Genomic DNA, 16,669 nt, shown 5'->3' with positions numbered 1-16,669 from the left:
GAAGTGTCAGGAAGTCATTTCTGAAAGTATTTGTATGGAGCGTAGGCATGTATGGAATTGAAACAAGGAGATAAACAGATTAGACAAGAAGAGAATAGAAACTTCTCAAATGTGGTGTTACAGAAGAATGCTGAAGACTAGATGAGTAGATAACGTAATTAATGAGGAGGTACTGAATAGAATTGGGGACAAGAGGAATTTGTGGGGCAACCTAACTAAAAGAAGGGATAGGTTGGTAGGACATGTTCTGAGATACCAGGGGATCATCAATTTAGTAATGGAGGGAAATCTTGGGGGTAATAATCGTAGAAGGAGACCAAAAGATAAATACAGTAAGCAGATTCAGATGGACGTGAGTCACAGTAGTTATTTGGAGATGAGGTTTACACAGGATAGAGTAGTACTAGTAGTAGTAGTAGTAGTAGCAGAAGAAGAAGATCTCTTTTTACAAGGATATAGGACATGTCAAAGTCTTTACAAGTTTAGACCAATTTAAAATAAGCTAATTCGTATGCACATTCATTTAGAAATTCCTAGTTAGAGACAATCATTAAATGTACTCCTGGTATACAATACTTCGTTTACAAATAACTTATTAAATAATGTAATGCCACATTGTTCACTCATATCCCACTATCATTCACTGCACACACTATACACACATTGTTTTATAACACTTCACTCACTACACACACAAACACACAGACATTGGTAATCTCTGGGCCACTTTCTGTACTGCAACTTCCCATTTGCTGTCCTGAAAAACTGAATCATCATCCCTCTATAATGAGTGAGACGTTGAGCTCAGAAAGAAGAAGAGGTGTTAGTACTGTGCTATGCATAGCTTGGGATTAAGTTTTTCTAGAGAAGGAAAAAAAAGGAAAAACATGGTGTAAAGGTGTTATGTGGGCTGTTGGATGTTTTATAATCATTATTATTATTATTTATTTGTATAACACTTTTTTTACCAAACCCCTACTCTGTTTTATCTAAGTAATCCATCAATGTATAAAGTGCATTACGTAACAGGTACTTTTTAGTAGCATGAAGAGCTGCACCTTACCAGCCTTTGGTCCAAAGACCACATCATCTACAAACAGTAAAATTTTGTGGGACTAGATAATAAGCCTCAAATTTCAAAATTGTTCTAGAAAGCTGTTTGAACGGTTTAGTTATCACAAAATTTTCCTCAGAACGACCTGCACCACATGTCAGCCTAACGATCCAGAGCTATTGTATTCGGCCCTGCTGCAATCGCCACTGCTTCTACCAGTGGACACCTACCACAACAAACTCCCACATTGATTTCGCCATAGGAATTCAATCAAAACAAAAGTTCTTACAAAATGGATAATCAGTAGCGTGCGCAGTGACCAAACCACAGCAAATGACCATAACTGACTGTTTTTTCTACTTACTCAATGAATGGAGTCCTTTCATGTAGCGGAATTTTGTACGCCGTGTCGTAATCGAAGTTATTCATGACCAGCCAGATCATCTCCTGGCTCCAAGTGGTGCCTGTAGACAGAAATGTGACGTGTTTTAAAGTCTCCTTCGTCTCACTGGGACTTTATGATAAAAAAAGCTGTAGAAATTCGAATGTGTAACGGCAAAGTGACAATGGCCTCTTAGTATTACACATATATTTAACAACCTACCAGAGAAAACTGAATATCTTGTCGGTAATGTGGCGAAGTATGAGGCTGAATTAAATAACTTTCTGCCCAGCTCCAATCTCTCTATTCCCCTGAAGAGCACATTGACAGGAAGTCTGAAGACTATTACATTACAGGAGAGCTTCTGTAAAGTTTGGAAGGTAGGAGACGAGGTACTGGCGGAATTAAAGCTGTGAGGACGGGGCGTGAGTCGTGCTTGGGTGGCTCAGTTGGCAGAGCACTTGCCCGCGAAAGGCAAAGGTCCCGAGTTCGAGGCACGGTCCGGCACACAGTTTTAATCTGCCAGGAAGTTTCACTATTACATTAGTTTACCATGTAATTAATATTGACACTGTAATACTGTAACATTTCATAATGTTAAGTTCCTTAATTGTATTGTCTTAATATAATTCGTTGACTTATTTCCAAACCCCAGAGACCAGCCCTACATGGTAACAGTGTGGTATCGTCCAAAGATCGTGGTGCCACACCACAGTCAGCAAACCCCATCGATACAACAGACATTAGCGATGTCTCGCTGCAATGTGCAACGATGAATGGGAGAGGCTGAAGGAGACACGCCCCTCTCTCAGCACAGCAGTGCCCTCATGCGGAGGTCAATATAGAACCGAGCATGGAAGCGCTCTGCGCATTTCGTGACCTCATCTGAAGCAGTCATCATCATCGAGTAGGACTGAAGTATTCTTCGAGTCTCAGATGGAAATGTATATTTGTAAATGTTGATCATTGTACTTCAAGAAAAGATTTTGATAACACAGGCCAACGAGGGAAAAACGTTTTTGCTGAAAATACCTCATTCTTATGTTTTTTATGGTGGGAAATCCAAATATTTCTTCACACTTTACACTTAAATTTATTAAATTAAGCGATTTTTTAAGAATTTAACAGCTTTTATATAGTTAAAATAATTTAAAAAGGAGGTGTAATGAATGTAGATGACGTTGGTAGCACTGCTGAAAAACCATTGTTGGCAAAAAGAGGTCGATTCTATTTTGGTATTAACAGATGGTGTTTTGTTTACTGTCAACCTAACTTCACTTTCCTGTTACCTGTACATGTGCTCAGTACAATGTCTTATAGTGGTTGTACAAACTCTGCTGACTGTGTTTGTAATATTTGTGATGAATTTGTGCTTAAAAAACACCAAAGAAACATTATAGGCTTTGTGAAAAAGCTTTATCTATCATACTTTGGATCGAAACTTGGTGATCATGATAAATGTTGGGCGTCAGATAAGGTATGTTATGTGTGTGTTGAAGATCGGAGAAAATGGTGGAAAAAGGAAAAAAAAGCCTTTAGATTTGCTGTTCCTATGATATGGAGGGAGTCTTTAAAACCTGATGAGAAGAACATTCTACGCAAAAACGATGTAGATCCAAAAAACGTACTTCTACCACCTCTAAACATAAAGTTAGGCCTAGTAAAACAGTTTGTAAAGGCTTTGCGTATCTATACCAAAAGTTTCCATACCTTTCAGAAGCTAAACTAAAAAAAGGCGTCTTTGTCGGACCTGATATTAGAAAATTGATGTCTGATGTTAACTTTGAATCCACAATGACCTTAAAAGAGAAAGAAGCATGGGTATCATTTAAGCAAGTCGTTACAAAGTTCTTAGGACATGAAAAAGACCCAGAATATGTTTCTATTATAGCTATAATGTTAAATAAGTTTAAAACTTTAAGATATTTAATGAGCCTGAAAGTTCACTTTTTGAAGAGTCATCTTGATTACTTCCCGGAAAATATGGGAGATGTTAGTGAGGAGCAAGGAGAGCGTTTTCACCAGGATATTAAAGTGATGGAAAAACGCTACCAAGGCCGCTGGAACGCCAACATGATGGGGGACTACTGCTGGTCACTTCACCGAGAAGTTCAGCAAGCGACTCATGGTAGAAAAAGCTACACAAGAAGCTTCAATGAATAAAGAGAAAGAAAGTACAAACCAATTCCAGCTGACAAGTGAAATCTCTATTAACAAATATCATTGTTTTAAGTACCTTACTATAAATACAAACCATGCTTATGTTGTAAGAAAGCATTTGATTAATTTCCCCGTTTAGTATAGCATTGGATTTTTTACTATATTATAAAAAGCATATTGCTCGAAAACTATGGGTGATACAAAAAAAATAAGGCTAGATTTGCTTTCAGCTCATAAAAATCTATGAAGATGAGCTATCAAAGTAAAGAAAGTTTAAAAAAAATTCGTTGGCCTGTGTAATCAGTGTATCAAGTTTTGCTTTCATAGTCAGTGATAGTTGTAAATTTTCAGGCACTCCAGTGGCAAAGGATCGTATCAAGTTAAATAAATCTTTTTATCATTCAAGTAATAAAGTAAACTAATATCTCATCAGTTGTAGTTCCAATGAACCAACTCCCCAAGCAATCAAAGAATCCTCAGTTATGGCGGGATGACAGCAGTTTCGTCTGGTCATAACAACCGTTATATCGAACACTGAAAGCCTACCATCGTCTTGAAAAATTCTACTAATGTTCTGAACTTTCGAAAGTTGTACCCAAATTTTAGCAAATATTTAGGTATGATTCTGATAACGCAATCTGGTTGGTAATTCCTACCGACGATGGCAGGACGCTCGTAAATGGAACGGGGAACTTCATTTAACGGTTCCTGACCAGTAATACTGCAGCGTTAATACATCACTGTGTAATGAGTTTGACCCTGTTGGTACAAAATCGTGCTAGACAATGTATCGGCGTCTGTATACTACGAAACTGAGCACACGGAATAAGAACTTTCAACTCATAATAAGCAATGACAAAAATTACAGTGAAGAAACTGATGTGGCGATGCCGTTGCTTCGAACTGCATGCGTCGGCCAACTCCAGCTTTCGCGACTTACCTGACAGCTGTAAATGCTACGAAAGACAAGAGGAAACTGCATGCGAGGTACAGAAGTGCGCATCTTATTGTGGAGGTACAATAAAAGCACACAATGCCCCGTTGTTGCAAGTTCAGACAAAGTGAACTGTTTAATGTAATGAAAAGACGAAAGCTAATGCTCAAAATTCTGTACACGGTAGATAACACCATGCAGGAGATTACAACTTCGTTCAAATACTACACAAAATTTATCAATAATATTACCAGAAATACACTAATTCGTGCACATGCCCCACATATAATTATAACAAGAAGAACCCAGAGATGGCAGAGGAATTCTGGGAAGATCTGGAAGAAACTACTAGCAAAATCCCCAAGAATCACGTAAAAGTGTTGTTAGGGGATTTCAATTCCCACTTAGGCAAGGAAAGAAAATTCCGAAACATGGCAGCGAACACACGCGGCCCACAAGAGAACAAACAAAAATGAAGAGAACTTGATAAATTAGTGCAGGAACTATGAGCTGAAAGCCGGCCGAAGTGGCCGTGCGGTTAAAGGCGCTGCAGTCTGGAACCGCAAGACCGCTACGGTCGCAGGTTCGAATCCTGCCTCGGGCATGGATGTTTGTGATGTCCTTAGGTTAGTTAGGTTTAACTAGTTCTAAGTTCTAGGGGACTAATGACCTCAGCAGTTGAGTCCCATAGTGCTCAGAGCCATTTGAACCATTTTTTTATGAGCTGAAAATTACCTAAAAGCAATTCCAGAAACCACCCAGAAAACTAGTAAATCCTCCCAACAATGCTATAGGAGAACTTCAGATAGGCCACGCAGCAATATCTATGAAAAACACTAGAGAAATACTGAACGTAAGAGCTAGGAAAGGAGTTTTTGGGTTTGATCATTACCTTCTCCAAATCGAAGCAAAATTTATACCCAACAGACAAATCAAGAGAACCAACAGACCTTTCAGAACAGATCCAGAGTACCTGCGTCTGAACAAGAAAGAAATAATAGAAGAAATTAAGAAAATCAACAGCAACAACTGGACAGAACTATCGGAAAAAATGAGAGAACTGATAAAACTGGGGCAACCACCGAGAAAAAGGAAACGTCGATGGTGGAATATGACATGCGACAGAGCCATAGAAGACAGAATACAAGCCTGGAAAAATTTAACAGCCATAGAACACAAGAAAAATGGGAAGAATTCAAAAGGATACAGAAAAACACTTTAAACATAATCCGCAGAGAAAAAAAGAGGTTACGAGAACAGCAGGTTGAAGGAAGTAGAAGAAGACTTCACCAGAAACAACACACGGAATTTTTACAGAATTTTCCGAGAAAATATGACCGCGTATCAACCTCCAAACTTATGCTTCAAAAGACAAGATGGAACGCTGGAGACAAATACGAAGAATAACTGTTAAATATTGGCTCGATACTCACACTACTCAACTGTGATGAACCAAAACAGAGATTACAGTTTACAAACCCAGAACCTAGCCAGGACTCCGAACCCCCAACGCACGAAGAAATAGTGAAAATAATAAAATCATTGAAAAATAACAGAGCACCAGGAGCAGATGGACTGACTGCAGACATATGGAAATTACACAATGAAAACATTACACCCAAAATACACAGAATAATCAAAAACATCTGGGAAACAGAAAAGATGCCAGAAGAATGGAAGTCATCCCTAATACACCCCCTCCAGAAGAAAGAAGACGAAACAGAGCCTAATAACTGTAGAGGAATTTAGTTACTGCCTGTGACATACAAAATTCTATTCAAAGCTCTGTTAAATCGCGTAGAACCTCAAATAGATCCACATATCAGGGAGTACCAAGCAGGGTTCAGGAAGGGAAGATTATGCAGTGAATAGTGCCTGAGAACAATATTAACAATGACAAAGTCCAGAAAGACCACAATAACATTTGTTGATTTCAAGAAGGCCTACGATTCCATAGACAGAGAAACAATTTTCAGTACACTGGTAGAAATGAAGGCAGACAACAAGATCAGGAAACTAATCCAGGAAACATTAGCAAATCCAAAATCCAAAGTGAAGTTCATGGGAGAGACCTCGGAACCGTTGGAATCAAGAAAGGAGTGAGACAGGGGGATGACCTGTCACCTATTTTATTTAACGCAGTTCTAGAGAAAATAATAAGGACGTGGTACAAAGGAGTCAATGGGGTAAAGATGGGGAGACGCAAAAATAAAACCATCAACATAAAATGTCTGGCCTTTGCCGATGATATAGCCATCATAAGAAATAACAGAAAAGAGGCCAAAGAAGCCCTAGAGACATTACATGGAATCGCAGCCAGAACAGGAGTACAAATTTCGTATGAAAAAATCCAGTATATGGACACAAAATCCACAGACGGAGACCCACTGCTAACAAAGTATGTAAAGATAGCACAAGCTGAAAGTTTCAAATACCTGGGAGAGATTATACAGAAAACAGGACTAAATTCGACAGTCAATGAAGAAAGAGTTGCAAAGTAACAAACGCTTACAGACTTACATGGAACCATTACAACAAAAGAAGTATTTCCATTAATGCCAAATTAAGACATTACAAAAAAGTATTCTTACCCAAAACCTTGAATGCCTCAGAAACGACAGTAATCAGGGGGAAGAACGAAAATCAAAGAAATGGATAAGCAAGAGAGGAAAAATCTGAGAAAGATCTATGGGCCAGTTCAGAGACAGGCGATCTGGATAAAAAGACCAACAAAAGAACTGTACAAACAGATGGAGACAATTACAAACAACATCAGAAAAAGAAGGGCTAAATTCTATGGGCAAATTTATAGGATGAACGAAAATAGGCTGATCAAGAAGATTTTTAACATAGTGATGAGTAATACGATGAAAACTGACTTGGCAAAGGAAACCATAGAAGACCCCAAGAAACTAAATATCTCCACAGAAGAAATAACGAACAGAGAAAAATATAGAGAAAAAATCAGGAAACAGAAATTCGAGGAAATACCAAAGGAGAAGAAACCAGGAAAGAAGTGGACAGAATAGAGGAAGAAGAAACACAGTGAATATATGGGAGGTTTTTGCTAAGAGAAAAGAAAGAGACAAAAAAAGTGCCATCAAAATTGATTGCGTTTCAACGCTCTTCTAAATGGGGAATTAACGATAATAATAATTACCAGAAAACAACACGCTAAAATCGTTCTTCTCTTCTTAAGTTGCGAGACAAGTAAGCTGCAACCAATGTTCAAGGCTGTGATACTTGGCCACATGGTTCCGATCTCATCACTCAGGAAAACTGGTTTACATTACAGTTTGAATAAGTCAGACTGTGAGAACTTATTCCCTACACACATGACTCACAAATTTCACCATCTGCAAGGACCGAAAGTGCTGTGAGTGAAACGTACTTTGTCAGACTGAAAGTATTCAGTGACGTTACCCAATCATATGGACAGCACGTTGAAGCCGTGGATTTGCATCGTCCTAGTGGAAACTGTGACCAGAACGTCCACGCTACACAAACGCTGGCCCAAGAGTACAAGAGTGCCTTCCTGTCCAGACACGTTCTCTAGAAATGTAGTAGTGTGGCCTCTGATTGGCTGCCGCGTGTCAAAGAGTTTGAGGTGTGCAAGATACATCACGCGACTGCCTATTCCGCTCAGAGGAATGCTGCCTGGCAGACTACAATACTTTGAGATGAAAACAGGACACGAGCGCCTGGCGCACATGCACGACCATTGAAAGAAGCCAGAATGACCAGCTGACGCCTTTCAGTACAACTGACGTAATGAAGAGGAGAATTACAATATAAAGACGATCAGTTACTGACAGTTATCAAATTATGAGTGAACATTTGTTAAATACAAGTATTAGTCAAATCAGCATTTCAATAACATCACTGAAATTAAAATGCTTACAGCACCTTACAGTAATCCCAGTACCACAGAGGGCAGGTGATAAAAGGTTTGCATGCTAGCTTAATACGCGAAGATTATAAAATACTGACAATAAAATTATTATCTGCAGAAGTAATAAACGACTAATATTAACCAACCCACTTAAAAATTTGCTCTACCCTTGTCTGGAAATTTACAAATGCTTGAAACAATATACGATAAGGTGAAGAAATGCAATGTCAGATTTATGGAATTTGTAGCTTTCGGCAATGATGGATCTAACATTCATTTTGGAGTTATGAAGCCACAGTCATCTACAACTAGAAGAGATACCATACTGGTGCTGAAATAATCGAAGGAGCGAAAGGGAGAGATAATTTAGGAGTGCAACAGGTTTGCAGCCCATCCTCATTGTTACTCAATATGCATTGACGACAAACTGCAAAAGGGGTTAAAGTTCCGGCAGAAGAAATAACAACTTTGAGATTTATCGATTACATAATTCTGACGTCAAACGACCTAGAAATCTGTTGAACGAAATGTTATGAAAAAGAGTTTATAAGATGAGCATCGAGGAAAGTAAACCAAAGATAAAGACGATTGCTCGAATTAAGTCTGGTGTCACTGGGAGTGTTAGATTAGGGACTGAGACGCTAAAAATGCACTGAAAAAAAATTGCAACACCGAAAAAATGTAGAGTAATGAAATTTCGCAAATAAATTTGCCTAGGTAACATATTTAAGTAATTAGCATAACACAATCACAGATTAATTTAAGCACGAGGCAAGTCATTGCCAACAGGGAACAATAAAAGTGGACGACCAAGAACGAAGTGCTAGAATTAAAAAGGGTGTAAGACAAGGATGTTGTCTTTCATCCCTACATTAATAACCGGTATAGCCGCGAGAATGTTGAATTCAAGGATGCAAACGTGCATTAATTGTGCCTTACAGTTGCCAGATGCCTGTGAGATGGCGTTTCATGCCTGTTGCATTTGGTTTGTTAATGCAGGGACAGTTAATGCTGTTTGTGGATGGAGTTGGAGTTGTCAGCCATTGATGCCCCATATGCGCTCGATTGCAGAGAAGCCTGGTGAACGAGCAGACCAAGGCTACATGTCAACACTGTAGAGCATGCTGGGCTACAGCAGCGATATGCAGGCGAGCGCTATCCTGACGGACAATACCCCTGGAATGCTGTTCAGGATTGGCAGCAATACATCTACATCTACATCTACATTTATACTCCGCAAGCCACCCAACGGTGTGTGGCGGAGGGCACTTTACGTGCCACTGTCATTACCTCCCTTTTCTGTTCCAGTCGCGTACGGTTCGCGGAAAGAACGACTGCCGGAAAGCCTCCGTGCGCGCTCGAATCTCTCTAATTTTACATTCGTGATCTCCTCGGGAGGTATAAGTAGGAGGAAGCAATATATTCGATACCTCATCCAGAAACGCACCCTCTCGAAACCTGGACAACAAGCTACACCGCGATGCAGAGCGCCTCTCTTGCAGAGTCTGCCACTTGAGTTTATTAAATATCTCCGTAACGCTATCACGGTTACCAAATAACCCTGTGACGAAACGCGCCGCTCTTCTTTGGATCTTCTCTATCTCTTCCGTCAACCCGATCTGGTACGGACCCCACACTGATGAGCAATACTCAAGTATAGGTCGAACGAGTGTTTTGTAAGCCACCTCCTTTGTTGATGGACTACATTTTCTAAGCACTCTCCCAATGAATCTCAACCTGGTACCCGCCTTACCAACAATTAATTTTATATGATCATTCCACTTCAAATCGTTCCGCACGCATACTCCCAGATATTTTACAGAAGTAACTGCTACCATACAATAAAGGATCCTTCTTTCTATGTATTCGCAATACATTACATTTGTCTATGTTAAGGGACAGTTGCCACTCCCTGTACCAAGTGCCTATCCGCTGCAGATCTTCCTGCATTTCGCTACAATTTTCTAACGCTGCAACTTCTCTGTATACTACAGCATCATCCGCGAAAAGCCGCATGGAACTTCCGACACTATCTACTAGGTCATTTATATATATTGTGAAAAGCAATGGTCCCATAACACTCCCCTGTGGCACGCCAGAGGTTACTTTAACGTCCGTAGACGTCTCTCCATTGATAACAACATGCTGTGTTCTGTTTGCTAAAAACTCTTCAATCCAGCCACACAGCTGGTCTGCTATTCCGTAGGCTCTTACTTTGTTTATCAGGCGACAGTGCGGAACTGTATCGAACGCCTTCTGGAAGTCAAGAAAAATAGCATCTACCTGGGAGCCGGTATCTAATATTTTCTGGGTCTCGTGAACAAATAAAGCGAGTTGGGTCTCACACGATCGCTGTTTACGGAATCCATGTTGATTCCTACAGAGTAGATTCTGGGTTTCCAAAAACGACATGATGCTCGAGCAAAAAACATGTTCTAAAATTCTACAACAGATCGACGTCAGAGATATAGGTCTATAGTTTTGCGCATCTGCTCGACGACCCTTCTTGAAGACTGGGACTACCTGTGCTCTTTTCCAATCATTTGGAACCCTCCGTTCCTCTAGAGACTTGCGGTACACGGCTGTTAGAAGGGGGGCAAGTTCTTTCGCGTACTCTGTGTAGAGTCGAATTGGTATCCCGTCAGGTCCAGTGGACTTTCCTCTGTTGAGTGATTCCAGTTGTTTTTCTATTCCTTGGACACTTATTTCGATGTCAGCCATTTTTTCGTTTTTGCGAGAATTTAGAGAAGGAACTGCAGTGCGGTCTTCCTCCGTGAAACAGCTTTGGAAAAAGGTGTTTAGTATTTCAGCTTTACGCGTGTCATCCTCTGTTTCAATGCCATCATCATCCCGGAGTGTCTGGATATGCTGTTTCGAGCCACTTACTGATTTAACGTAAGACCAGAACTTCCTAGGATTTTCTGTCAAGTCGGTACATAGAATTTTACTTTCGAATTCACTGAACGCTTCACGCATAGCCCTCCTTACGCTAACTGACATCGTTTAGCTTCTGTTTGTCTGAGAGGTTTTGGCTGCGTTTGAACTTGGAGTGAAGCTCTCTTTGCTTTCACAGTAGTTTCCTAACTTTGTTGTTGTACCACGGTGGGTTTTTCCCGTCCCTCACAGTTTTACTCGGCACGTACCTGTCTAAAACGCATTTTACGATTGCCTTGAACTTTTTCCATAAACACTCAACATTGTCAGTGTCTGAACAGAAATTTTCGTTTTGATCTGTTAGGTAGTCTGAAATCTGCCTTCTATTACTCTTGCTAAACAGATAAACCTTCCTCCCTTTTTTTGTATTCCTATTAACTTCCATATTCAGGGATGCTCAATACAGGTCGAGTCACCACACAGACGAACAAATTTGCAGGCAGGGTCCGAGGGACAACCACGAAACTACTCCTGCTTGCATAACTCCAGGTGTAGCCCAATTATGTCTAGCACGCAGGCAGGTTGGTTATTACAGGTCCTCAACTGGCCTCGTTCTAACCAACACAGGGCCGTCACTGACATCGAGAGAGCACCAGCTTGCATTAGAAAACACAACAGAAATCCACTCTGCCTTCCAATGAGCTCTCGCTGAATACGCAATTGGCGGTGGTTTGGGGACAGTGGAATGCACGCTATTGGCATCTGGCTGAGAGCTGTCCTTGAAGTAAACAATTTGCTACAGTTCGTTGTGTCACTCTGATGCCAGTTTGTGCTCAATATTCCTGCTACATACGCAATTCCGATACGCCATAGCCATACACCGAACACGACGGACTTCCATCTCGTTAGTGCTATGGAGTCGTCCAGAGACTAGTCTTCTTTCGACTGTACATTCTCGTGGCCACCGCTGCCAGCAATGATGTACAGTGGCTACATTCCTGTCAAGTCTTTCTGCAATACCGCAGAAGGATCGCCCAGCCTCTCATAGCCATATTACGGGACCTCGTTCGAACTCAGTGAGGTGCTGATAATGACGTCTTTGTCACCTTAAGCAGATTCTCGACTAACATCAACTCACCAGGTCCAGTCTCAAAAATAACTACTGCTCAGCTCAGTTACAGCTTATACTTAAAGCAAACCTGATTTGCATTCTCATAGTGGCTTTACTAGCACAAGCCAGGGTAGTCGAGAACGCTAAATGCGGTACTTACTGGACTCGGTAGGTGCGCCGGCCCCAGATGGAAACCGCCCAGCGGATTAACGACGACGGGCGGTGTGCCGGCCAGCCTGGATGTGATTTTTAGGCGGTTTTCCACGTCCTACTAGGTGACTGCCGGGCTGATCCCCACGTTCCGCCTAGTTACACGACTCGCAGACATCTGAAGATGTTCGTACTTTTCCCTGGATTACACTAGTCGCAGACAATTGGGGTCCATTAATTCCGTCCCGGGGCGGTACGGGGTGGCTGGAGGTAGGGCATCAAGCCACCCCTTAAACTAACTTTGCCAAATCCGTTTAACCATGCCGACCCTGTGTGATGCGGGAAAAGGCGCAAGCGAGAGAGAGAGAGAGAGTGGCTTTACTGGTACCGCTCTTATGCGACTGAAGCGAAATTCGAACAGACATCATCTTTCAGCTGTAGAAACACTCAAACCAATTCGTGTTGCTCTGGTGTCTCGTTTTCCGTGAGTGTGGTATATGCTGTTGGGACAGTAAAATGACTGACGACAGCGTAGTAAGTGAGCAAGAGGAAGATGAAAAAAAAAAATGTCGTGTGACTAGGACCTCCCGTCGGGTAGACCGTTCGCCGGGTGCAAGTCTTTCGATTTGACGCCACTTCGGCGACTTACGTGTCGATGGGGATGAAATGATGATGATTAGGACAACACAACAACCAGTCCCTGAGCGGAGAAAATCTCCGACACAGCCAGGAATCGAACCCGGGCCCTTAGGACTGACATCCTGTCGCGCTGACCACTGAGCTACCGCGGGCGGACAAGAGGAAGATTACATGGACATATCGAATGTGCAATAAAGAGGTATTGACTTTGATTGGGGAAAAAGGAACTTCATGGCACAATGTGACTAGACGAAAAGGTCAGTTGATCAGTTAATGGAACACATCCTGAGCCTTCGAGGAACAATCTGAAACCGGAGGAAATTGTATGTGCGTGTTTCAGGGGGTGTACTGTAGAGGAAAACAGAGACAGGTTCAGATGAATGAATGGAACAATAGTTATACAGCGATGAAGATTTGTGCGCATTAGAGTACTGTGGTGAACTGCATCAAACAGATCTTGCGATAAATGACTGTAACAGAAAAACTGACTATGTGCGCGTTCTTTGGAGAGAATTCTCAGTTTGGCAGACTGGACTCACCGCATTTTGGGTAGGTGACTATCCAGACGTCGTCCGACCTGACCTCGAAGTCGATCACCTTCTGGGCGATGTCCATATAGAGCGTGGGCATGACGCAGCTGGAGGGCGACAGCGTGACGTAGTCCTGGTTGTAGGGCCCGGCGATCTTGGACAGGAACTCTCGCATCCGCGGCGTGTCGAGCGGCTCCGCCGAAACCGACATCTCTTCAAGCGTCGCCTCGCTCCCTGCAAGGAATTGGTACAGCTGTGACTGGTCTTTCAGTAGCTATTTAAGGACAAAACATTGAGAATAATGTCTTACACCCATCATGCAATAGAAACTTCAACAGTGTTTCTCGTTAATGTAGGTTCACAAAGTATAAGTCATATTAAGAAGGTAAGTGTACTGTGACCAAAATGGGCCACTGTTTTTTTTTTAGGACTGGCAACACTGAGTGATAGTGGGGGATCCCCTCACGAGGGTGAGCGTCGCAAGAACACAGTAGTACGTGAACTCATGTTGTGGTGTGGAGCTGCGTGAAAGACGTGGGAGAGACCCCGCCAAGTGCGAACCAGGTGCTGCGACCCGTTTCCTTCTAGCAGGAAGAATAAGAATTCCCGAAATTTTTTCGCGGATAAAAACTGTTCATGGCGAAAGTTTTATGAACAGTGCGAGTGAGTTGAAGTGGTGTAGAGACTTTAGTGGAGACAGAAAAGATGTTCATGACGAACAGAGGTGTGGAAGACCTTCCATTCTGAATGATGAGTTGGTGCAAAAAATGGAGGAAACTGTTCGTGAAGACCACCGATTGACTCTGGATAAAATTTGTGCGATGTTTCGACAACTCTCCAGCACTCTGTTGTACCAGACCTCACAGAAACGCAAGGATACTGGAAACTGTGCCCTAGACGGCTCCCAAAAGATCTGACGGAGCAGCACATGAAAAATCCGGTTAATAGCAACCGCGAGTTTCTTGAGCGACTTGAATTGGGAAGTGAGAATTTTCTGTGCTGTACTATGACAGGATATGAAACAATGGTTGCCCATTACACGTCTGAGACAAAAAGACAATCGTCAGAATGGCATCATACCAATTTCCCATCAGACAAAAAATTCAAAAGCACAATTTGGAGCAAATACAAACGCGAACTCAGTGTTTTGGGGCTGAAAAGGTATCATTTTGGTCGAATTTCTATCTCATGGGGAGGCCATCAATGCGCAACGATACTGTAAGACCCTAAAAAAACTCTAAAGGAGCACTCAAAACAAAAGGAGGCGAATGAAGACGAGAGGCTCACACAGCCTCAGCCACCAAGCAACTATTGGATTCATCTGGTTGGGAAGTTTTGAACCACTCCCGTATTTTCCATGACTTAGTTCCTTCAGGTCACCATATTTTGACCTCCCTGAAGGCACGCACGAGTGGAATTAAATTTTCAACCGACGAGCAGGTACAGGAAGAAGTCCTGAAGTGGAGGAAGGAACGGACGGGGGAGTCCTTCGAGGAGGGCATAAAGAACATTGTGCCAAGGCTTACCACAGCTACTGAACGAGATGGCGATTATGTCGAAAAATAGTCCGCAAGCTTATCAACAATGTCGTGTAATGGTTTTAAAATCATTTTTTCTAAAAGAATATAATAACCTGGTACACTTAGTTCCTTGACTGCCTCGTAGAATAATAGGTCCACTGTTGTTTGTCACATATGAAACGGATGTGTCATTTAACATTAATCGGGCAAAATTTGTTCTTTAGCTGATGACACAATTATTACAACAAAATCCAAGCACGTTGATACACCTTCGAAAAACAGTGCAGCAGCGATTCTGTGTGGTATTCTGTATTCGACCAGATTCTCGTAGGTTGCCGGAGGGATGGGGCACCAGGTTTCTACGCAGGTCACGGATTCCCGTAAATTCTGGTCTGGTAGTTTGTGTATTGATCATGGAAGCAAGACAAAAGAAAAATCATGACACGTTAATAGGATTTGTCCACTTGGAAAAAGCGTTCATAATGTAGAATGGTGCAAGACGTTCGAAATTCTGAGGAAAACAGGGGTAAGCTGTATTGTGAGACGGGTAATGTACAAAATGTACAAGAGCCAAGAGGGAACAATAAGAGTGGACGACCAAGAACGAAGTGCTAGAATTAAAAAGGGTGTAAGACAAGGATGTAGTCTTTTACCCCCATTGTTCAATCGGTACAAGGTTCAGGGGTGGAATTAAAATTCAGGGTGAAAGGATATGAATGATGAAATTCCCTCATGACTTTGCTATCCTGAGTGATCTACTGAATGTAATGAACAGTCTAATGAGTATAGAATATGGATTCAGAGTAAATCGAAGACAGTAATGAGAAGTAGCCGAAATGAGAACAACGAGAAACCTAACATCAGGATTGATGGTCACGAAGTAGATGAAGTTAAGGAATTGTACTGCCTAGGCAGCAAAATAACTAACGACGGACGGGGCAAGGGGGACGCCAAAAGCAGACTAGCACTGGCAAAAAGCGCACTCGCGGCCAATAGAAGTATACTAGTGTCTTACCTAGGTTTAATTTGAGCAATAAATTTCTGAGAATATACGTTTGGAGCACAGATTTGTATGGTAGTGAAATATCGACTGTGGGAAAACCGGAACAGAAGAGAATCGAAGTATCTGAGATGTGATGTTACAGACGAATGTTGAAAATTAGGTGGACTGATAAGGTAAGGAATGAGGAGGTTCCGCGCAGAATAGGAGAGTTAAGGAATTTGTGAAAAACATTGACAAGGAGAAGGGACAGGATGATAAAGTATCTGTTAAGACACCAAGGAATTACTTCCTTGGTGCTAGAGGCAGCTGTAGAGGGCAAAAACTGTAGAGGAGTGCAGAGATTAGAGTACATTCAACAAATAATTTAGGACGTAGGTTGCAAGTGCGACCCTGACTTGAAGAGGTTGGCACAGGAGGGGA

At 41.8% G+C, this 16,669-nt stretch overlaps 1 protein-coding gene across 1 annotated transcript in view; it reads right to left on the bottom strand.

The window, feature by feature from the left end:
• The window catches only part of LOC126210429 (luciferin sulfotransferase-like), a 111,635-nt gene that overhangs the window by 59,054 nt on the left and 35,912 nt on the right, over positions 1-16,669 (bottom strand). The window contains exons 2-3 of the mRNA XM_049939660.1: positions 13,736-13,960; positions 1,419-1,518 (exon numbers count right to left, since the gene is read on the bottom strand). Coding sequence (XP_049795617.1) covers positions 1,419-1,518; positions 13,736-13,937 — 302 coding nt within the window. The 5' untranslated portion in view covers positions 13,938-13,960. The remainder of the gene's footprint in view (positions 1-1,418; positions 1,519-13,735; positions 13,961-16,669) is intronic.

The sequence above is a fragment of the Schistocerca nitens genome, chromosome 10 (assembly GCF_023898315.1).
Source record: "Schistocerca nitens isolate TAMUIC-IGC-003100 chromosome 10, iqSchNite1.1, whole genome shotgun sequence".
NCBI lineage: Eukaryota > Metazoa > Arthropoda > Insecta > Orthoptera > Acrididae > Schistocerca > Schistocerca nitens.
The sequence above is the reverse complement of the archived record's forward strand: the minus strand, read 5'-3'. Positions and strand labels throughout refer to the sequence as shown.